We start from the raw sequence: 22,946 nt of genomic DNA, 5'->3' as shown, positions 1-22,946 counted from the left end.
GCTTGCATATCCTCCTTGCTCATCCTCAGGCCTTTAGACAACCACTTGAATTGATAGCAGTTGGAAAGTGAAATGAAATGTTTTCCAGATCCTGGGCCAGGTGATTTCTGTGGTTCCTTTGAATATGATTTTCTGATTTTTTGGAATTTCCAAATCCTGGCCAACCATCTCCCAAAAGTGCTTTGTTAGAATGGTTGTACTAGCAATGAGTAAGTGCTCCAATGAAGGAAACTGTGTGGTTCCTGAAAGAAAAAATCCCGATTCCAAGGGCATGACGTTCCTCATGCTGTATGTGAAGGACACTGTGGTTATAACCATTTAAAGCTTTTTTAAGCCAGAGGCAACCAAATCCAGACAAAGAGTTCTCTCTCAGTTATCTGAGGGAGCTTTTAGGTGCCTCTAATCTCAGGTCCCTGCCTCCTAGTTTGAGGACATTATGAGTTTCTCAGGGCAAGGACAGACTGGCTCTTTTTCTTCCCACCAAGGATGGCCAGTTTGCAATGATCATATTGCACAGGAGTTGTACTCATAGAAACCTGGCAATTTGAAGAGGAAAGAAATGTACCTTGTCTATTGCCTTATAAAATGTTAACATTGAATGATTTATTTATTTAACTGCAGTTCCTACACGTGAGGTCTTGCCAACTAAGGGTGTGTGCAGACTATTTGTGTTAATGTTGTATCCCATAGTGCCTGACCCTTTGGCTGTTATGACTATGTGCTACCTAAAGGAGAGCCATGGAGCCAATGACCCCGGTAGTCACAAATCCCTGTGGATAGAGTGGTTCTCAGTCAACACCTTCTTCCCATTTGTGGCTTTTTCATGGATCCCTTTAAATTGTCCCTCAGCACTGGTTTGTGGAGGGGACAAAGTACCCAGAAATGAAGTTGGTTTTTATTTCCTGTTTATTTCTCTTGATGTTTCTTTTCTCTAATTCTGTTTTCACCGGCCAGGTTGGCTTTGATGATGGATGTTTTCTCTTAATGCCCCACCCCTGGCCGCCCCCTGCTGAGGCACGTGCACAGGTTGTGATGCTCTGTATACCCATCAGCTGTAGCTGGAACAGATGCTCAAGGAGTGATGGATGTGACTTCTCAGACAGGGCTCCACGCCCCTCCCACATTGAGATGCAAATATCTTTTGGCATCTTGAAAAGAAAGATTAGTCCAGGTTGTGTCCTCCTGCTGCCTCCACACGCCCTGTCCCCGTCAGTCCATGACTTGGAGTATGGCTCCCCCTCATTGTTTGCCTTCTGAAGCCCCCAGTCTCTGCAGCTCTTCAATGCCTCCATTGTGCAGACGTGGTGCCAGAGACTGGGAGTCTGTTCTCAGGGCCGGGTGCCATCCCTAGGAATTCAAGTAATAACTTAATAGCCTCTGCCGTCTGCAGAGCACCCTCTGACAAGGCCTTTGTGAATTGCAAAGTACACAGATGGAGAGGAGCAACTTATCTCAGGACTGTCACAGTGCTCCTTGTTCCCAAATCAGGTGCCTTCTCAGCCTGCATGTTTATTGAGAACTGAGGCTTTACAAGATACCGCCCCACAGCCCCAGGAGAATTTAACACAAAGGGGAGAAAGTCAACAGCATCTGATCTTTCAGTGAAAACTGAGGAGTCTACATGAAATCTTGTGTGTACACGTATGCATATATAAACACGCACACAGTGTACTTTAATTCTAGGCCTACTTTGCAATTTCGTGTTTTCAGCTTCGATTTTGGTTGTCTTCAGGTCCTTCAGATAGATCTTCAGTGTTAGGTAACTTTTCCCAACCAAATTTTAAGGTGTACACATTTCCACCTTAGGAAAATTGTTGACTCCATGCGATAAAGCAATCGAAGTTCAGTTCCCTTGCCCCTTTCACAATCTGATCTGAAGGAGTGACATCTAAATATGACAGCCAGAGACTTGAGTTTAAGTCCAGAGTGGGCCCCTTGGTCTAAGCGTTGTGTGATATTTGATTGAATGGGAGTGGTACTCAAAAGTATGCTTACATGTGGTACTCAGAGAGCAATTTGATTCTTGATGGGCTCTGATATTGTGTCAGAAGCTGAACTACTATTTTAATTGCCTATTCTCTCATTACTGTTAAATCTTGGTGCCTATTAAAGCTTACCTTTATTTTCATACTGCATATTGCTGACATTATGTTTTCTTCTTTTTTATTCCTTTTAGGAAAGTATGCCTCAGACTCCTCCCTTTTCAGCAATGTTTGACAGCAGTGGTTACAATCGAAACCTCTATCAGTCTGCAGAGGACAGCTGTGGAGGGTTGTATTACCATGACAACAACCTCCTCTCCGGATCCCTGGAAGCACTCATCCAGCACTTAGTACCTAATGTGGATTACTATCCAGATGTAGGTATTCATGTTTCTCTGAAACACATCCTTGGCAACGAGTAGAAATTACAGTACAGTAGGCAGGGACCATAGATAATACAGAATTATCTCTAGGTTGCTGAGAATTTTTCTAATAAGAAATTGCATATTGATTATCAAGTGCATTGAAATCAAGTTGAGCCTGGATAAGGATCAGATTTTGGTGTACTGTGCATATCAATTTCTTTTCAGGTTAGTTACTACATTGTAGACAGTCTGATACCATCTAAATGAAGTATCTGTAGAGTTGATTCATGCATATAGCTTAGTCCTTAAATAGAAATGTCAGAGAACTTTGGATGCTCCCAGAATATGTAATGCCTTTTTTGTTTCCAAGACCAGCACTATGCTAAGAAAAGTGAATGTAACCAAGGAAAGTATATGGAAGAGAAAACAAGATTTATGCTCAAGATGTAATTCTTTATAGATTCAACATCAGATGACATGGTTGCTTTGTTTTACCTTGGTAACCTACACTTATATAGCTAGCACTTTCTAATCTTGGGAATTTGTTATATGTTTTCTTAGTCTTTACAGTAATTCCAAGAGGGAAGAGAGGAGAAAACTAATTCAGAGTGTTGAGTATTTGCTCATGGTCTCACTCCCAGCATCAGCAGTCAAACACAGGTTTTCTTTCTGGGACAAATGACTTTTTCCCCTTCCCTGTGCTACAGCTACCTCTATGGAATTGAGCTTAGTAGTAGGAGATTTGCTGAGCAGCTGGTTATTGATAAAGATCTCATGAAAATATCTAGAGACTGCATTCATTTGTCTTTATAAATTTAATGATAACGTTGGGGTGCAAAGGATAGTTCGTGCTTGCCACAGTAATTCACCATAGTGTTTCTTACTGAGTTATCTCTCTGTGTATTTTGTTACATGGCATTTTCAGATATGTTGCCACACAGGGAAAACTTGTAATCAGAAGTAAAAGGAATCCCTTGTTCAGCCCTGTAAGTGTTTATGAGCTAGTAAAGGCGCCTAAGGAAAAAAGAAAAATCCCATGGAATTTGTCTTTTCAATGGGAGTCTGAAATTGTTATAACAAATAAGCACTACTTCATTACTGGCTTCTTGGGAGACAATGTGGTTAAAGAAAAGTATATAGTGTTATATTGTGCTTTATTAAATTGCTTTGCCTTTAAGCAAATAAATAGGTTACTTGAAAGCCTGCCTTTGAATGTTCTGACACAAACACTTTAGTGTGACGTGCTAGACACCCTGGAGAATTCTTGAGTGTTATGTGCATTGGGTAGGTAGGTTTTTTTGTTGTTATTTTTTGTTTGGTTTCCGTTGAGTTACAGAGTATTTGGACACACAACCATGTTTTGTATGGGTAGTATATTCGAGTAAGATTTCTTTCTCTGGGCTGCATTTCATTCTTCTTTACTAAAGTGAGTTATGTGTCTTGGTATCCTGGCTCCCTGAGGATGGATGTGAAAATGTGCTCTGAATAATTCCAGGAGCCAAACTTATCCTGTACTTCTGTTATTTTTAGTATGGTTTAAGGGAAAACATACATCAGAAGGTAAAGGAGAAATTAATCTTACACCGTTTTACTACTAGTAGGCATTACTTTTGAAACTGCAGCATATTAACTTGATCAGGAGAACTTAATGAAATAAGATGTATAGTATAAAGGCAAGATATTAATTTTAGAGAGAATGTAACAATGATGACTTTTTTCTCTTGCTGCAGAGAACATACATATTTACCTTCCTACTCAGTTCTCGGTTATTTATGCATCCTTATGAGCTAATGGCCAAAGTTTGCCACTTATGTGTTGAGCACCAGAGACTAAGTGATCCTGATAGTGATAAGGTAATGGTACATTTTTAATATTATAATATTACAGTTTGTTTTATTAGGAATGCTGACTCTATGGCTTAGATTTTTGTGAAGTTGGTTCGTTAAGTAACCGGGGCTTATCCCCAGGCTGAAGTGCATAAATGGCATTGCGGCTATGCAAGGGGAATTGTGAATGGTATAAAGAATAAAGAATACAGAATAAATCAAATGCAGCCTGGGTGCAGGTGGCTCACACCTGTAATCCCAGCACTTTGGGAGGCCAGGGTGGGCAGATCACCTGAGGTCAGGAGTTTTGAGACCAGCCTGGCCAACATGTGAAACCCCGTCTGTACTAAAAATACAAAAATTAGCTGGCTGTGGTGGCACACGCCTGTAATCCCGGCTACTCCGGAGACTGAGGCAGGAGAATCGCTTGAACCTGGGAGGCAGGTTGCAGGGAGCTGAGATCGCACCACTGCACTCCAGCCTGGGGGACAGAGTGAGACTCTTGTCTCAAAAATCAAAGACATTAAAAATTTAAAAATTGAAAAAAGTAAATTAATTAAATGCAATTGAGGATCCCTAGGTCCTGCCTTAAGTTGGTGGCACTTGGCATTGACATGGAGGGAGAGGGGCTGGAGCTTCTTCTTCATCCCTAAAGACTTTGCACTAGAAGTTTCTCAATGACACTGTTTGTAACTATTTATTTGATGTAGTCCATAGTGATAAATATCACTGAATTAGATTTGCTTTTTTTCCCTAGAACCAGATGAGAAAAATTGCACCCAAAATCCTTCAACTCCTCACGGAATGGACGGAAACATTTCCCTATGATTTTCGGGATGAAAGAATGATGAGAAACTTAAAAGATCTGGCTCACCGGATAGCCAGTGGCGAAGAGGTTGGTAACCTGAATTTAGCACGGCCACTGGAATTCCCAGGCAGAGCCTGGGTGGGAAATGGTGCTGAATTATGCATCCTAATCTCCACTGCTTCCTCTCTGTTTTGCCTTTGGGCAAGCCCTCCATATCACATATTGGTCTGTTTGGTATGTCAAGTGAGAATGATTATAACATCCCACTTCAAAGGGATATGATCTAGAGTGTTATGTGATTCATTTGGGGCTATGTCCATGTCAACTCGTGCACAGGATTTATGTTGCAAGTGTGTTTTAATTTTACTTTACTTTTACCTTTTTTCCTTCCAAAAAGGTTTAACACAGCTAGTTAGATAATAAATGGCATGTTAATAGATATAAACACTGGTGGATACACAGTAAATAACATTAATATATTAACCAATGAGAAATGGTAGATTAATAAATCATAAATAGAAATAGACATTCTGGGCTGTGGCAGGAAGCAAACAAATATGCTTCTGTTGAGAATGAGTAGAGGAGGACAGGACTGCTGTGGTACGAGTTTAAGTTCCAGGTAAAAGGGAAATACAGCTGGTCATGTGATACTCACTGTCAGAAAAGGGAAAGTATAGTGATTATTGAGGGAATTAAATGAAAAATTTAAAAACTTTCTTCTGAAGAACTTTGTATAGGGTCATAGAATGAGATCCTAGAAACTGTTCTTTATGGTGTTTACAACACCTTCCTGGACAGAAACTGAATTCATAGATTCATGTGTGAATGAGCAAAGGTAATTCTTGGGGGAGGAGAAGACTGAGGAAATGAGGCAAGTCTTCCAGCGCTCAGAAGTTGATTTAAGGATAGAATCTAGTATAGGTGGAGATTAAAAGGAAGTCTCTTAGATAGTCTTTCCTAAATATCACTTCCCTCAGTTGAGCCTTTGATAAGCTCTAACTACTAGCTGTGCAAATTCAAGGTTATCCTTTTGGAAGCACGTCTGGAGGGCTGGTATTCTGTGTTGAGACTTGCTGGGCAAGGATGTCCTTGTAGTTTCCATGTTGCAGGTCAACTTCTGGGAACAAGTCGTTTAGGCACAGATACACTTTCACCTGGAAAAAGTAGGTGAAGCATTTGGCAATGATGGTGCATTTCATTCGTCTTAAAATGCATTTTCCATTATGAATAACCTTCCTTGAGAACTCTTTCAGTAGTATGCTGCAGCGTATAACTTGATACCCTATCCTTTTTTTCTGAGACAGAGTCTTGCTCTGTTCCTCAGGCTAGAGTATAGTGTTGTGATCATGGCTCACTGCAGCCTTGACTTCTCCGGCTTAATCAGTCCTCCCACCTCAGCTTCCCTAGTAGCTGGGACTACAGGTGCATACAACTGTGCCTGGCTAATTTTTTCTATTTTTTGTAGAGACAAAGCCTCACTATGTTGCCCAGGCTGGTCTCGAACTTTCAGGCTCAAGCAATCCACTGGCCTTGGCCTCCCCAAAGTGCTGGAATTACAGGCGGCTAGAGTATAGTGTCACCATCATGACTCACTGCAGCCCTGACCTCTCTGGCTTAATCAATCCTCCCACCTCAGCTTCCCTAGTAGCTGGGACTACAGGTGCATACGACTGTGCCTGGCTAGTTTTTTCTAATTTTTGTAGAGACAAAGCCTCACTGTGTTGCTCAGGCTGGTCTTGAACCTGTGGTCTCAAGCAATCCACTGGCCTTGGCCTCCCAAAGTGCTGGAATTAAAGGTGTGAGCCACTGTGCCCAGCTGTAATTTTTGTGAGAAAAGGGGAAGTGTATTCTTGAGGAAATTAAGTGAAAAACTTAAAAACTTTCGTCTGAATAACTTTGGGGCTATGTTCATGTCAACTCATGCACAGGATTTATGTTGCAAGTGTGTTTTAATTTTACTTATACCTTTTTTCCTTCCAAAAAGGTTTGACACAGCTAGTTAGATAATAATAAATGGCATCTTAATAGATATAAACATTTTAATACAATTTCTCCCAATTTTACAAAATCAGACTAAAATTATATAAGGCTAGCTCTTGAAAAATGTGTATGGGCTTTCCTGTATTATGTTCTCATGAAAATGGAATTAACCATTTTACTGTTACTTTTTGACATTATATTGTTATGAACCCAAGTGCTCGAGACAGCCATTATTTCTGCCGGGCTGAATGAGTCATTTCCTGAGTCATTGTGCAAGTTATGACGGTTATAATCATTTTGCCAGTTTGCCTATTACAGGTTCCAGCCAGGTATGAATTGATAGGTCCCTTGCTTACAAAGGCAAAAATTAAGCATCATGGTGCAGTTTTGTAGCAAATCTTATATTAGAAGGGTTAGCCTGGGAGTTCCTTGGCAGGGTCAGTGCTGGCTCAGTGACCTTGGTTTATGTATCTGAAGCTGCTCAAAAGATTAGTGACATCATAAGGGCTTTTTCTTGTGTGAAGGCTGAGACCTAAGTCAGACAGTTTTCATTTCAGTTAGGTTGTCTTTAGCTACTTAACATTATATGTCAATCATCTTATCTTCCCTCTATTGCCTTTATAACTTAGTTCTTTCCAAAAGAAACACCTTAAAAATCTTTTTATTTTAAGATAAAATGTTGGTGTTTTGAAAATACCAAATGGATGGTCCTTCTTATTGCGGGAGTCAAAGGGGAAATCATTTCTATCTGTGTTTACCAGATGAAAATTGGTCTTTTTGTTTAACAGAATCAAGCTATTCGAGAGCTGGGTAGAACAGAGAGAAGGGCCAAACAGCCTTGTGACCCTGGCTTCTTTTCAACACTCCTGTGTTAATAACAATCTTGATAGAAACCTTGTGAAGTTCAGATGGTTTTGAGCACGAAAAGAGGAGATAAGAAGACAAGCCAGTTCTAACTGAGAAACTGGTTAAACTAAGGGTTGAGTGGAGAGATGTCACCTGCCTTGATCAGGTTGGGTTTCACAGGGAACCTGTTTCTTTAGTTGCTTCTATTCAGTACTCCGTATTCTATTCAGTATTCAGAATTCAAATCCACACTTGCCAGCTGGTTTATCTGAGTGTGTTTTGGCTAGTCCTCTAAATCCTTGCTCCTTCCTCGTCTCTATAAATCATAGAAGTAACTGCCTTGTGTTAATGCCCTTTCAGGTCTGAAACTGTATGACCGATGTCCTTCCTCCAGTTCTTTGGCTATCAGGCTCCTTATCAGTCATGTGCTTAGGTGTCTCCCCTCAGAGAGACCTTCCTTCAGCACCCCAACTATGATCATTCCCTCTCCCATTATTGGCTTTCACTGCTCTTCCCTTCATAGTGGTTCCTAGCACTCTGTGATGAGTCAGTATAGCTGGCCCCCTCTCTGTATTTGTGGGATCTGCATCCATGGGTTCAACCAACCTCAGATTGAAAATATTCAAAAAGTATTAAGTGTGTACCGAACATACATAGCCTTTTTTTCCCTGTCATTATTCCCTAAACAATACAGTATCACAGTGATGTACATAGCATTTATGTTGCATTAGGTATTATAAGTAATGTAGAGATGATTTAAAGTATACAGGAGGATGTGCAGATGTATGCAAATACTATACCATCTTATAGCAGAGATGTGAGAGCATCTGCAGGGAAGTCCTGGAACCAATCTCCCAAGGATACTGAGGGATGACTGTGCTTGCATTTTTGTTGCTTGATTTCCTCTCTAGACCCCATGCTGTGCCCTCTTTGTTCACCTTGGCCTCCTTAACTCCTAGCTCAGTACCTGGCACCTAGTATTCTCTCAGTAGTGTTTGAATGAATGAGTCAGTGAATGAATGAATGAACAAATGAATTACTGGAATAGGGAAAAATTATTTCCCTCTACTGGAAGGAATATGAGCCTGGGTTGGGATTTGTTGCTTCTTGCCTGGGACTTTTTTTTTTTTTCGTTTTGGCAGTCAGTGAATCCAGGTGTGCCCTATATATAATTTAGTCAGGTTCTTCTGAATCTGCCAGGACAGTTCTACATAATTTGGCTTAATATGTTTCTCCCCTGGGGATTTGCCCAAAATGAAGTGGTTTATTAGGACTTGCCTGCAAGAAACATGAAATGAAACTAATGATTGAATTACATGACAAATGACTGTGGTGGATAGAATGCAATTTTCTCTTCCTTAAGGGGCTGGTCTTTATAATAAGAACTTCTATCTTTATTTGCCAGGTAATTACTGTCACTGGCATTTGAAGTTATAAAAAAGAATAAGTACATATTTAGTAATTCATGACTCAGTGAGGAACCGTGCTTAACAACACAAAGCTTGATTTCTCAAATGGAATCAAATGGCAGCAGGAAACTTTTAAAAGAGGTGGCGTGCATACACTGTCTCCCATGCTCACACACTAGTTGTTGAATAGCTTTCTCCCATACTCTATTACGTACATTTTTCCATGATATTTTGAGGCAGTTTTTTGCTAACAACCTGACTGTACATTCCTCTGCCTCTTCCCCCAATAAATTTTTTTAAAATTGCAGAATAGGCTGGGTGCGGTGGCTCACGCCTGTAATCCCAGCACTTTGGGAGGCTGAAGAAGGCAGATTACTGAGGTTGGGAGTTTGAGACCAGCCTGACCACCATGGAGGAACCCCCATTTCTACTAAAAATACAAAATTAGCCAGGCGGGGTGGCGCATGCCTATAATTCCAGCTACTCGGGAAGCTGAGGCAGGAGAATCTCTTGAACCCGGGAGGCAGAGATTGCAGTGAGCCAAGATCGCACCGTTGCACTCCAGCCTGGGCAACAAGAGTGAAACTCCCCACCTCAAAAAAAAAAAAATTGCGGAATGAAAATCTTTCAGCAGATATGCCAGTAAAGTATTGCTTCTCACACTTGGCTTATACAAGGATCAGCTGAGACGCATCTAGATCTTGTGACCCAAATGCACTGCAGACCAAGTCGATCGTAATCTCTGGGGTGGAACCCAGGCTGCCCCCATTCAGCAGTTTGTTCTGCTCATTGCTTCCCAGCTGGTACAATTGTGTGGTACCCTGAAGAGAAGTAATAATTTCTAGCTAAAGTGTTTTCTGTGTGGATCCCGGGAAGGGGTGAGGAAAAGGTGCATGATGTAGGAATGATAGCATGCATGGAATAGCAGCTGAGGCACAGAATAATGAATATTTTAAAGTGAGTTGTTGGCTTTTTTTTTTTTTTTTTTTTGAGACGGAGTCTTGCTCTGTCGCCCGGGCTGGAGTGCAGTGGCCGGATCTCAGCTCACTGCAAGTTCCGCCTCCCAGGTTCTCGCCATTCTCCTGCCTCAGCCTCCCGTGTAGCTGAGACTACAGTCCCCCGCCACCTCGCCCAGCTAGTTTTTTGTATTTTTTAGTAGAGACGGGGTTTCACCGTGTTAGCCAGGATGGTCTCGATCTCTTGACCTCGTGATCCGCCCGTCTCGGCCTCCCAAAGTGCTGGGATTACAGGCTTGAGCCACCGCGCCTGGCCTAGGGTTGTTGGGTTTTTTTAAGTGAAAATAACTTTCTTGTGCATGTCTCATGCCTGTGTTATCCAAGAAATCCCATTCTGTGGGAAAGCTTTAAAACATTTTATTTTTAACATGTCAAGTAATATAGGAATATATTCACTTGGATTTTGTTCGAAAATTCATACAAAGCAAAAGAGGCCAAAAAACTTCCATCAATCCAACTTCTCTCTTAAAGGTAACAGCTGTTGTCAATTTTGTGTGTATCCTTCCAGAGCTGCTCCTACGTATACAGGTCTTCATAGAAAGTAGTGTGTATGGCTTTTGTTCCCATGTGTGTTTACCTAGTATTTTTCATCCTGCTTGTTTTCTCTCTTATGTCTTGGAAACCTTTCCATGTCAGTGCAGGTAGCTGTATCTTCTTTCAGCTGCTACACAGTAGTCCGGTATGTGATTGGGCCATGTTTCTTTTTCTTTTTAATAACTATTCTATTGGACACAAACAAGTTAAATTTGTTTATACCGAAAACTCAGCATTTTCTGAGAAAGACTTAGCAAAGAAGATTAAGTCCCTTCTTCATATCAAGCTCTGTTTAGTAAAGTAGTAACATATAGTTGTGAGTTGCTCTTGTAAACAGGCTTTACTGACTGTGAAACTTCAACTTTGTAACACGTATTTTCTACTCTGCACTTGTTCTAGCCAAAAGGCTGAGAAGGGATTCTACCCCGGATAGTATATGCTATAACTAAGGTATCTCCAAGAAGGTGTTCAGAAACCAGTTTGAGTAATACACTGGGAAATATTTGCATAATTATTAGAAGTAGTATCTAACTCTCATGTAGTCATTTGTTATGACATTTGGGACAAAGGACTGAATAAAACAGTTGAAGTTGATAGATTTTGTTTGTTTGCTTGCTTTGTTTGTTGAGACAGGTTCTCGCTTTCTTACCCAGTCTGGAGTGCTGTGGCACCATCAGAGCTCACCATAGCATCAACCTCCCTGGCTCAAGCAATCCTCCCAGTTTCCCCCAAGTTACTGGGACTGCAGGTGCCCAGCTAATTTTTAAATTTTTGTAGAGGCCAAGCATGGTGGCTCATGCTTAATAATCCCAGCATCTTGGGAAGCTGAGGTGGGCAGATCACTTGAGGTCAGGAGTTCGGGACCATCCTTGCTAACATGGCGAAACCGCATCTCTACTGATACAACAACAAAAACAAAACAAAACAACAACAAAAAATTAGCTGGGTGTGGTGGCACACACTTGTAATCTCAGCTACTCAGGAGGCTGAGGCACGAGAATTGCTTGAACCTGGGAGGTGGAGTTGCAGTGAGTTGAGATTGCACCACTGCACTCCAGCCTGGGCAACAGAGTGAGATTCTGTCTCAGTCAACATATAAATAAGTTTTTGTGGAGACAGGGTCTCACTATGTTGTCTCGATCTCCTGGGCTCAAGGGATCCTCCTGCCTCATCCTCCCAAAGTTCTGGGATTACAGATGTGAGCCACCATGCCTGGACATAGATTTTTAATGTAACTCAAGTTTATAAAAGTAAAAGAGAAGGGGGAAATAGGAATGAGAGATTTGAAATAACCCTCAACTCATCCTTGAACAGCTTTGAATTCCAAAAAAGAGACATTTCTCTTGAGTGACAAACATACTACCAAATAGCATTTTCTAAACTGATAACCTGAATGCTGTATGGAAGGTGGGATTTTTGACGGTTCAATTTTTAAGTACATAGGTGTTTCATTAGTGATTTCAGGGTGATCCATGACTGTAGAGAAAAATAGAGGTCATCTAATGGACCAGTTTAAATAACTCAGCAGAATATACACTAACAAATAGAGAAGAAAAGGAAAAGAAGTCTGTGTATGCTTTTTACACCTTGACTATGCAAGAATTAACCATTTCCAAATATGTTGTTATTCTCCTCATAAGCAAATATCTCTTCGTTTGTGTTTTTGTAATATACTGTAATAAACAAAATTGCTTCTATTAAAAAAAAAAAACTGTGGCTCTTATACTTGTAGGTAAATGCCATTTAATTTTCAGATAATTAATCTCAGCAAATGATATTGTGGTATTTTTTTAAAAGGCAATGGAGCCATAAACCTAGGCCTTTCTATATCTGTAGGTTTACTGGGGCCATCCTCTTTTCGAGATTTAACCTAAGGACCGTGTTAGCATTGAATCAGCCTGTGTGCCTTTCTCTGATACAGGCATCATAATTTACCTGGAAGAATATTGTTTTGGAAATTTTTGGCTAGAAAAGGAAGACTAAATGGACTCTGCAACTTGTATCATAGCTGTGCCCTGGGATTGATGGATTGTGAAGTCATTTCTTGATTTAACAAATGTTTTAAAATCAGGAGGTTGACAGTTATCTAAACTACATGCAGTGCTTTTTTAAACCAGTTTATCTTATGCATGAGGCTGCAGCATAATGAAGTAGCAAACAAAGTGGCACCTGGGAGTAGTGTTGCAGGGATAATTGCCACGTGGAAGAGTTCGGTTGTGAACATTAATAGTGAGTCATGAGTACAAAAGAAATGAATATGAGCCCAGTGGAGGTCAGATGCCAGAAATGAATATCTGCTGCTTCCTCATGGTCATCCACATTTTATGTGTAAGTCAAGAAGGTGGTAGGCTGGACGTGGTGGCTTACACCTGTAATCCCCACACTTTGGGAGGCCGAGGCAGGCGGATCACAAGGTCAGGAGTTCAAGACCAGCCTGGCTAATATAGTGAAACCCTGTCTCTACAAAAATACAAAAATTAGCCAGGCGTGGTGGTGCATGCCTGTAATCCCAACTACTCGGGAGGCTAAGGCAGGTGAATCACTTGAACCTGGGAGGCGGAGGTTGTAGTGAGTGAGCCAAGATCCTGTCACTGCACTCCAGCCCAGGCAACAGAGCAAGACTCGTCTCAAACAAAACAAAACAAAACAAAAACAAAAAGAAGGTGGTTCGAGGGGGTGAGTGGGAAGTAATGGTATATTTCTGCTAGGTAGCCAGACTGATGCGATTGAGAATGATAGGACTAGAGAAATCAAGAGGGTGGCCCTAAAGAAAAAGTGTTAGGAAAAGGATGCATTGACTTGCGATCAATGTATTTCAACCCACCAGCAGTAAACTGTACATTTCTTTGCTGGAACAGAGGACAGTCAGTTATACTTAGTACTCATTATACTGGATTCCCTCAAAAGGTAATCTAGATTGTCACTGTAGTGTTTTCATGGCCCAACCTGAATTGTACTCTCAGTTGCAACCCCAAAGAAGAACTAAACCTTACAGGTTTGAAAATGCCTCATGCATGTGTCTCAAACTGTTAGAGCTAGCCAAATCTTCCTGTAACTTCCCTTAACCAAGTTGATTCTCCAGTGTCCAGGTAAAATCATTTGAGGACATAGTCTCTGAGTTTGCATAGTGGCAAAACCAGACATGCAGAGCACGGATGTAATTCTTCGCCTATTCCCTAGCAGACATACAGAAAGAATGTCCAGCAGATGATGCAGTGTCTGATCCGCAAACTTGCTGCACTCAGCCAGTACGAAGAAGTCCTGGCAAAAATCAGCTCCACATCCACAGATCGACTCACAGTTCTCAAGACCAAGCCACAGTCCATACAAAGGGATATCATTACTGTCTGCAATGACCCTTACACGTTGGCCCAGCAGCTGACTCATATAGAGCTGGTAAGGCTGTTATCATCTTTGCCCTTTACAACCACGGATTTGCTTTGCTTTGGCAACCAGACAATATATTTGTCAACAGTAATGTCACAGGAGAGGTTAGAATAATCCAAGTGGGAAATCATCTGAGACAGCTGAAACATACCGTGTTTATGGATTTGAGTATGAATGCTTCTGATATTCTGGGGATTCGCTTGTAAATAAATACTAAACAAGGCTGAAGAGCAAAGAGTTTATTGACCTTCTTCACCTTCTGCCTCTAATCAGTTTTTCCAAAACCTGCTCAGCCTTTCGCTATCTTGTGGAATATTGACGCAAGCAGAAAATTGCCTCTGCACAGACCTTGATGATGAAAGTATTTCGGGTTAAAGGCTTATTTTATAATCTTCATTAAGAAATGGGAGGTGGTGCCAAAAGTCATAGAGGGAGTTGACAGTCCATTTCTTTTCACTTTCTTTAATACTGTTGACCTTCTGGGTTTGTGTTTCAGGAGAGGCTCAATTATATTGGGCCGGAAGAATTTGTTCAGGCGTTCGTGCAGAAGGGCCCTTTGGATAATGACAAGGTAATCAGTCTACCCAAAGGTCAACGCTGAAACCAGAAATGGGATTTCTCAGTCTGTGATAGTGGGTATAAGGGACAGAAGTTAGACCTATATTCGGTTTTAGATTTTAAAATCAGAATTTTTTTTTTTTTCCATCAGCCATGTCTGATTCATTGCAGTTTTCTTGAGCGAGGTCTCCAAGCTCCTTTACAATTTTGCCCCATCACTAACTTGTAGTCTCTTCTTCCTCCTTATTGGGAAATTTAGTAGGACCTTTACAGCAAGTAGATGCAGGCATTTGTGGTGATGAAAATAGGAGAGGAAAGCATAATGGTTTTAGCAGATTAAGAATCTGCTGAGAAGGTTCTGCCCATAATTCAACAATAGCAGGGGCAGGAAAGACAGGATGCACATCCAGCTTGCTGAGTAAAGGGCTTGACCGCTTTGCCTCTTGTTTTAAGGTGAATCTCTCATGAGAGGTTTATTGCCTAGGTGCAGCCCACTATTAAAGAAATGAATGCTGGGCGTGGACTGTCAAATCAGTGTACACATATAAGAAATTTTTTTCTTCCAGTGACCTGGAAGCATTTTGAATTGTTAGGCAAAGACTACAACACCCGCTGATGAAAGCCCCCTTCTGGGAGTAGGGGCAACAGCTGTTTTCCGGACTTAGAATAGTGTCTCCTAATACAGGAAGTGAAGAATTTGTTTTGCCATAGAAGGCTAGTGGACTTTTTGTTTGTTTGTTTCTTTTGGAAGGAAGGAAAGAGGGGTGTAATTAGCCTCTTCAAGCTGGCCTTGAACTTCAAGATGAGATGAACTTTCTTGCCTTTGAACAATGTGTTACTCACCCTACTGAAGACCATGATGGTGTAGACTTCTGTTTATCTACTTGAAAGACACTTAGTTTGTTGCAACATTATGTTGTAAAATGTTGTCCTATGCTTCATTTTAAGAGAAAAATTTCTACTCCTCTGTACTGGTAGCCACTTTTTGCTGTATCGATTATAGCAGTTGGTATTTGCACTCCATTAACTGAGTCAGGATTGTTTTGGAATGCAGCCAGAACTCTTCCTCTGAATCGTGTTTCTGAAGATACAATCCAGACTAACTTAGTTTCTCGGGAAGAGGGGTTAGGGACACTTTTTTTTTTTTTTTTTTTTTTGGAGGCTGAATCTCACTCTGCCACCCAGGCTGGAGTGCAATGGCGTGATCCCAATTCACTACAACCTCCACCTCCCGGGTTCAAGCGATTCTCCTGCTTCAGCCTCCCAAGTAGCTGGGATTACAGGCATGCGCCACCATGCCCAGCTAATTTTTTGTATTTTAGGAGAGATGGGGTTTCACCATATTAACCAGGCTGATCTCGAACTCCTGACCTCTGGTGATCCACCCGCCTCAGCCTCCCAAAGTGTTGGGATTACAGGCGAGAGCCACTGCGCCCGGCCTAAGGACACTTTTATAAATGCATCAGAGTACATTTCTAGACCTCAGGTGTTTCACTGGACTATCCTAAAGGACTTCGATATTTCTGTAAGGATAATCAAGAATGCCAGTGATTGTCTTTCTCTTTCTGTTGTTCTAAAAAGCTTGCCTAATCCATAAACTGAGAATAAAGGCTCGTATTTCACAAAATGAGAGTCCAATACGTTCTTTTTTTCCTCTAACTCATCCACTTACTTTGTTTTCTCTAAAGAGTTGCTACAGTGAACGGAAGAAAACACGAAACTTAGAAGCTTACGTGGAATGGTTTAATCGCCTCAGCTACTTGGTTGCTACAGAAATCTGTATGGTGAGGAAATGAATTTTCTGTCTCCTAGCTCTCAATATTATTTTTTCCTACTTATTTTAGAACTGTTGGGCCTTTATACTGGATAACTGCCCTCCATTGTCTTTTACTATATAGCCTGTTAAGAAAAAACACCGAGCAAGAATGATTGAGTATTTCATTGACGTAGCTCGGGAGTGTTTTAACATTGGCAACTTCAACTCCTTGATGGCGATAATCTGTGAGTATTTTGTGGAGGATACATGTCCTTTATCTTTACGAATCCTATAAAGTGACCCACAGAAAATTTGCAAATAGTATGGTTTTGTTAGTACGGACTGTATTTTTAAATCCTGAGTTACTTGAGAATGTCCAAGATGCTTTAAATAGGCAAATGGGTGCGAGTAGGTGTGTAATCTTTCTTAAGTATGCAAGAATTCTTGGAATGTTTTAAGTTAACCTTAGCTAAATATTCATCTACAAAGACTTGTAGTTAAGATACTTGTCTAAATAAAGAGTTTTAAAAAGCATTTTGGCAGCTTGCATATCAAGTATTGTAGAAATAATGATCCAAGACTCAATTATCTGATTCCTTGGACAAGAGGGTGGCCTAAGAAACTGGCACATTTTCTAACTGTTCAGGTTTCTAGTACTTATCACCCGCAGACCTTATTACTCTAGTATACAAACTCACTCCTCTATATTATGGAGGTTTTAACATCAGAGACCGTGTTTCTTTCCTTTCATTCTATAAATATGTGTGGTAACAATATGTCTTAGTTGTTCCAATTTATACCTGTTGTCTTGCCTTAATTATTGATAATAGCTTTTGATAATAATTCTTTCATTAAAAAGTGTCCTAGTTTGTATGATCAATTATATGGCCATCTTTCAAATTGTAGGTGCTCAATAAACATTTCAATAAAAGAATAGGCCGGGCACAGTGGCTCATGGCTATAATCCCAATACTTTGGGAGGCCAAGGCGGGCGGATCATGAAGTCAGGAGATCGAGACCACCCTGGCCAACATGGTGAAACCCTGTTATCTACTAAAAATACAAAAATTAGCTGGCCATGGTGGTGCATGCCTGTAGTTCTGGCTACTCAGGAGGCTGAGGCAGGAGAATCGCTTGAACCAGGGAGTCGGAGGTTGCAGTGAGCTGAAATCATGCCACTGCATTCTAGCCTGGCGCCAGAGCAAGACTCCGTCTTTAAAAAAAAAAAAAAAAAAAAAAAAAAAAAAAAAAGAGAGTTGAGGTCTTTTTGAAGGATCAGTTTAAAGCTAGAGAATCTACCAAATTTAATTCAAGAATCTTAATCTAATAAATTCTCCCTTCCACCAATTTATTTTTCCATTTTGTTTACATACCATTTCTTCTTTCTCTCCCCCCAGAAAAATACTGGCCAAGTCTCAGCTTATTATTTATCTGACTAACTCCATGAAAATAGCAAACAGAAAGATTATCTGAATCAGGGACTGAAAGGCTCACAGTCTAGATAATAGATTACTTAATTTCCCTCTTCTACTAGTAAGAAAATGTCAAGGCAAGCCATAGCATCAGAGAAAATGTTTGTAATACATAGAGCTGACAGATAACTTGTATCCAGAATCTATAAAGAACCCTGCAAATCAATAAAAAGACAAATAACCCAGTGAAAAAAAGGCCAAAAGACTGAAACAGATATGTCATGCAAGAAGATACTGTATATTAATGGCTAACGAGTATCTGGAATGGTGTTCCACATCATTAGTCATCAGAGAAATACAAATTAAATTGCAGCAAAATATTAATACCATTGCATGCACTAGGATGACTGGAATTTTAAAAACTGGTTACACCAAATAGTGTTGAAGATGTGGAACAAGTGGTGCTCTTATTATACATTATTGGCAGGAGTATAAAATGGTACTACTACTTTGGAAAACTGTTCAGCAGTTTCTTATAAGGTTAAACATATTTATACCCTGCAATGCAGAGATTGCACACACCTATGTATTTACTCCATGGAAATGCAAACACATGTCCACAGGAAGATTTGTAAAAGAACGCAGCTTTATTCATAATTGCCCAAGACTGGAAACAATCCAAATGCCCGTTTACAAATGAATGGCTAAATAAATTGTGGCATATTAATACAATGAAATACTGTTCAGCAATAAAAATGAACAGTTGATACGTATAAGTAACATGGATTAATTTTAGAGTCATTATGTTGTACAAAATAAGCCAGAGACAAGAGTAGATACCATATGATTTCATTGATACGAAGTTCTAGGACAGACAAAACGAATCTGTGGTTTTAGGTAGCCAGTGTTCTGATTTCTGTGGTGGTGGGGAGGTGACCAGAAGAGGGTCCAAAGGTGACCAGAAGAGGCCCAAGAGCTTTCTGGGATCATGAAATGTGCTACTTTATCTTGATTGGAGTGGTAATACATGCACTTACACATTAGTCAAAATTCATCTAATTATGTGTTTAAGGTCTGTGTAGTTTTTGTATGTAAATTGTACCTCAATTAAGAAGCAATCTCCCACTTCTTGTCCTTAAAATATGAATGTTGGTGGCATGGAGTTAATACATGTACTCATTTAGGCTAGCGTGGGTTCCTTTTCTGTATAACAGCCACTGTAATATTTTTCTGAATAGTTATAGTACGTAAAGTATCCTTCAGGAGAGGCAGCCTGGCTTGTTGGAGTGAGTGTGGGTTATGGTGTTAGCTCCGTGTGAGCTTCCATCTCTGTTACTTGTTAACTGGATATCCTTGGGAAAATGTCTTACTCCTTGGAACTGTAGCATATTTTTTAAGAATGTTGAGGGGATATATGAGATAATACACACAAAGCATGGTTGACACATTAGTTTCTAGGTCAAGGGTCAGCAAACTATGACCCGTGGGTCAAATATGGCCCACCACTGGTTTCTTTATGACCAGCGAGCTAAGAATGGTTTTTATCTTTTTAAATGATTGAAAAAAATGAAAATAATAATATTAACATTTCTGACATGTGACTGTAATATAAATTCAGATTTCAGTGCACATAAACAAAGTTTTACTGGAATACAATCATAACCATTTGTATATGTAGTTATCTACATAACTGGATGATGGCTGTTTTTGCACGACAGTGATAGTGTCTTGTAGTGATGACACAGACTATATGGCCTAAAATGCTTACTCTCTTTCCCTTTATAGAGAAAATGTGTTCACCTCTGCACAGAGTCAATGGTAGCATTTATGCTGTTTCTCGACTCAGAATTTGCAAAAAAAAAAAAAAAGTACAATTGAAGTTTGTTACTTACTAATTTTAGAATTCTCACTTAGTAATGAATGCTTTTTAGAAGTATATGTTTATGGTTTTTCTTATTTCTTTCAATTTTCCTTTTTTCTTTCCCTCCATTTCAAATGGGAAGCTGGTATGAATATGAGCCCAGTCTCTCGACTAAAAAAAACTTGGGCCAAAGTGAAGACTGCAAAATTTGACATTCTTGAGGTATGTGAAGCCGATGTTTTGCTGTTAAGTAACACTTGACACCTGGAAAGTGGAATTCCTTTATGTGGTCTTGCCTCTCCTTCAGACTATGACAGAGGAAAAAGCCCATCCATCTTTACAGACCCCGGGAAAGGAAAGTGGGTAGAATTGGAGAGGAAAATAAATCAGGTTATGTACTGGTTGTTTTATAGGTAGAGATGTCCATTCTGGGGTTAATTGACTGGGGAAATAGTGAGCTGTCAGTCATATCACCTTATATGCCAGAATGGAATTTCGATCCTGAGCAGTTGAGAGTTTTACTTCACTGTGAGCCTATTAGCTTCATTTATCTTCAGTGTCTCAGGGGAAGTGTTCCCCATCCCCAGAGTAACATTTATTCATCCTTTCAGCAATTTAGCTGATCTGTGAAAAAGCCCTTCCCATACAATTCTGAGGATAGTAAGAATTGTGGCCAGGCGCAGTGGCTCATGTCTGTAATCCTAGCACTTTGGGAGGCTGAGGCAGGAGGATCACCTGAGCCCAGGAGTTCAAGACCAGCCTGGGCAACGTGGCGAAACCCCACCTCTATGAAAAATACAAAAAATTAGCCGGGTGTGGTGGCACGTGCCTATAGTCCCAGCTACTTGCAGGGCTGAGGCAGGAGGATTGATTGAGCCTGGAAGGTGGGAGCTGTCGTGAGCCAAGATCACACCACTACATTACAGCCTGGGTGGCAAAGTGAGACCCTATCTCAAAAAAAAAAAAAAAAGGAAAGAAAAAAAAATCGTGTGCCAGAGTATGTGTATTTGAATCATATTCATCTGAGCACTACCTTGGTGTGCCAGTGCTTTGAATTACCATCTTTGGAGATAAGAAGAAAGCGTTCTTTCCCAAGTTTTCTCCCAAATTGGAAATTATCATTATACCTATTATTTTATGATCTATTCATACAACCCAATACATCTCTTTTCCTTCTTGCAAATGATATGCTTCAATTATTTGTGCATGATTTGTCACTACAAAGTATGTTGGATCACTATACATGGCTAACCATCAGTGGGCCCATTGACCTTCAGAAGCAAACAGGAAATTTTTCTAATGCTGGTGTTTGACTCTTATTAGTTTTACGTCTAAGCTCAACAATTAGCCTAGAAAGAATGTAGTTTAGGTTTAACATTATTGAAGCTGACATCAGCTCACATAATTACACCAAACTTCAGGAAAGAAAACACTTGTGCAATGTGTGTCATGTGCATTTGTGTGTATGAGAAGGATAAATCATATTCCTACTGAGTTTCCTAACTAATTTTGAATTTCATATGTAACTAAATGTGTGATCTCATAAACTTCCTACAGAAGTTTACAATAAATAAAGAGTTAATATTCTTCTGTCTTTTATCTATAGCATCAGATGGACCCTTCAAGCAATTTCTATAATTATCGAACAGCTCTTCGTGGAGCAGCACAAAGGTCTTTAACTGCTCATAGTAGTAGAGAAAAGGTATGTACTTAAAGTCTTTCTTACGGTAGACTTGCTGTGTTTTATACTGAAATGCTATGTGAACTACTACACTGAAGCTTTTTTACTTGTTGAGATTTAAGAGAGACATGTACTCTAGAAATGATACCACTTGCCACACAGAGACGGTGAGTGCTACCAGAAAGTTTGTTAGACTGGATATTGCTGTGTTATTATTACATTACTTACATAATTACTCTGTAGTGCCTCTTAATTGTGTTTCAAGCAATACATTAAGTCATATGTTAAGATGACTAATAGCATTAAAGAGTAATTTAGTTTAATGGAAAATAGACATTTAAGCTCTGCACAAGGTAGCTGACTTAATGTAACCTTTTCTCTTAAAAGAATTAGCTTACCTCCCATGGTTAAGTCATTTATTTTCAGAAAGTAGGTTAGTTGCTGTAGCATTAGGCGTGCTGTTACTAATTGGATTATGGGGGTAGCAGAAAAAGTACAGGGGTAATGTCTGAGAAATTAATGGTCCTTTCTCACTCTACCCTACTCTTAAACAAATTAGTACCATCCTTCTTCTACCATATTCTTGATTCTGAGGGTCCTTCCTTGGCACGTTTTGGTGTCATATTTCTTTACAGAGGAAGGGTAAGCTGTTTCAACATTTGGCAGTCATGTTATTTGAGAAGTGAATGCTTAGTTATGGTAACTGGGTTAATGAAGGTTGCCTGATAGAGGTTATTTTCGGTTTCAATTCCATCCATCTTTTAACTTAAACTATATCTTCCACAAATAAAAGAAAATGAGGTAAAAAACCTTTCACAGCTTCCCAATCACGTCCCTTGAAAAAGCTTCAGCCTCAATGATCTAAAATAAAAATAAACACACAACCCCACCTTTAGTAAATGCTAAGTTGGTTCTCAATCAGATCTGAAATATCAGTTCTAACAATGTTTGAGGGATATTGTAAATCCTTCAAATTTTTTCTTTAAATAAAGAAACTTAATAACATCGGAGGGGGTATGAAGCAGAGATGACAGTCTTACTGCAACCTGACAGGGTTTTTTAAGTTTTACTTGCTCCATCCCAGTACGCTTGTGATTAGATTGAGAAAAGAATCTAATATGAAGTCTTTTAAGCTTCAAACAATGAGCACATGTGGGAGAATTGCAGCACACTGAAGAGTAAGCCCACTGAAGGGGCTGTACGTGGCCTCATTCACCTTCTCTGTGTTGCAGGGCAGGCAAGGTTCTCTCTGCATGGGCTTCAGTGAGGGCTTGGTGGGCTCTGCCCCAGAAGTCTGTGGTATCATATCTGTGAGTAGGGAGCTACAGCGTTGGCCAAAGAAATTCTGAAGTGCAATCCCTCCAAAATTTCTCAGTTGTGGAATTCTAAGTTTTTTTCTACAAAAAGTCCCAAGTACTTACCCTTTACATCATTTAATACATTTTGTCTGCTTTAGTTTTGTTTTGTTTTAAACAGGTTCTATGTGAACATATAAATTGTACTCTGTAGTTCATTAAACAAATGA

General features: G+C 40.0%; 1 protein-coding gene across 5 annotated transcripts in view; it reads left to right on the top strand.

Annotated features, from left to right (window-relative positions):
* Window positions 1-22,946, top strand: part of RASGEF1B (RasGEF domain family member 1B) — a 615,892-nt gene that overhangs the window by 581,030 nt on the left and 11,916 nt on the right. For 3 of the 5 annotated variants that reach the window (XM_050790144.1, XM_050790146.1, XM_050790147.1), the window contains 9 exons: window positions 2,177-2,359; window positions 4,078-4,200; window positions 4,931-5,068; window positions 13,947-14,162; window positions 14,650-14,724; window positions 16,400-16,495; window positions 16,610-16,712; window positions 19,883-19,962; window positions 21,347-21,442. In XM_050790144.1, the coding sequence (XP_050646101.1) occupies window positions 2,177-2,359; window positions 4,078-4,200; window positions 4,931-5,068; window positions 13,947-14,162; window positions 14,650-14,724; window positions 16,400-16,495; window positions 16,610-16,712; window positions 19,883-19,962; window positions 21,347-21,442 (1,110 nt within the window). The remainder of the gene's footprint in view (window positions 1-2,176; window positions 2,360-4,077; window positions 4,201-4,930; window positions 5,069-13,946; window positions 14,163-14,649; window positions 14,725-16,399; window positions 16,496-16,609; window positions 16,713-19,882; window positions 19,963-21,346; window positions 21,443-22,946) is intronic. The other 2 variants (XM_050790145.1, XM_050790148.1) reach the window with 1 other exon arrangement.

This window comes from Macaca thibetana, chromosome 5 (genome assembly GCF_024542745.1).
Source record: "Macaca thibetana thibetana isolate TM-01 chromosome 5, ASM2454274v1, whole genome shotgun sequence".
NCBI lineage: Eukaryota > Metazoa > Chordata > Mammalia > Primates > Cercopithecidae > Macaca > Macaca thibetana.
This window is presented reverse-complemented; position numbering and strand designations above follow the sequence as displayed.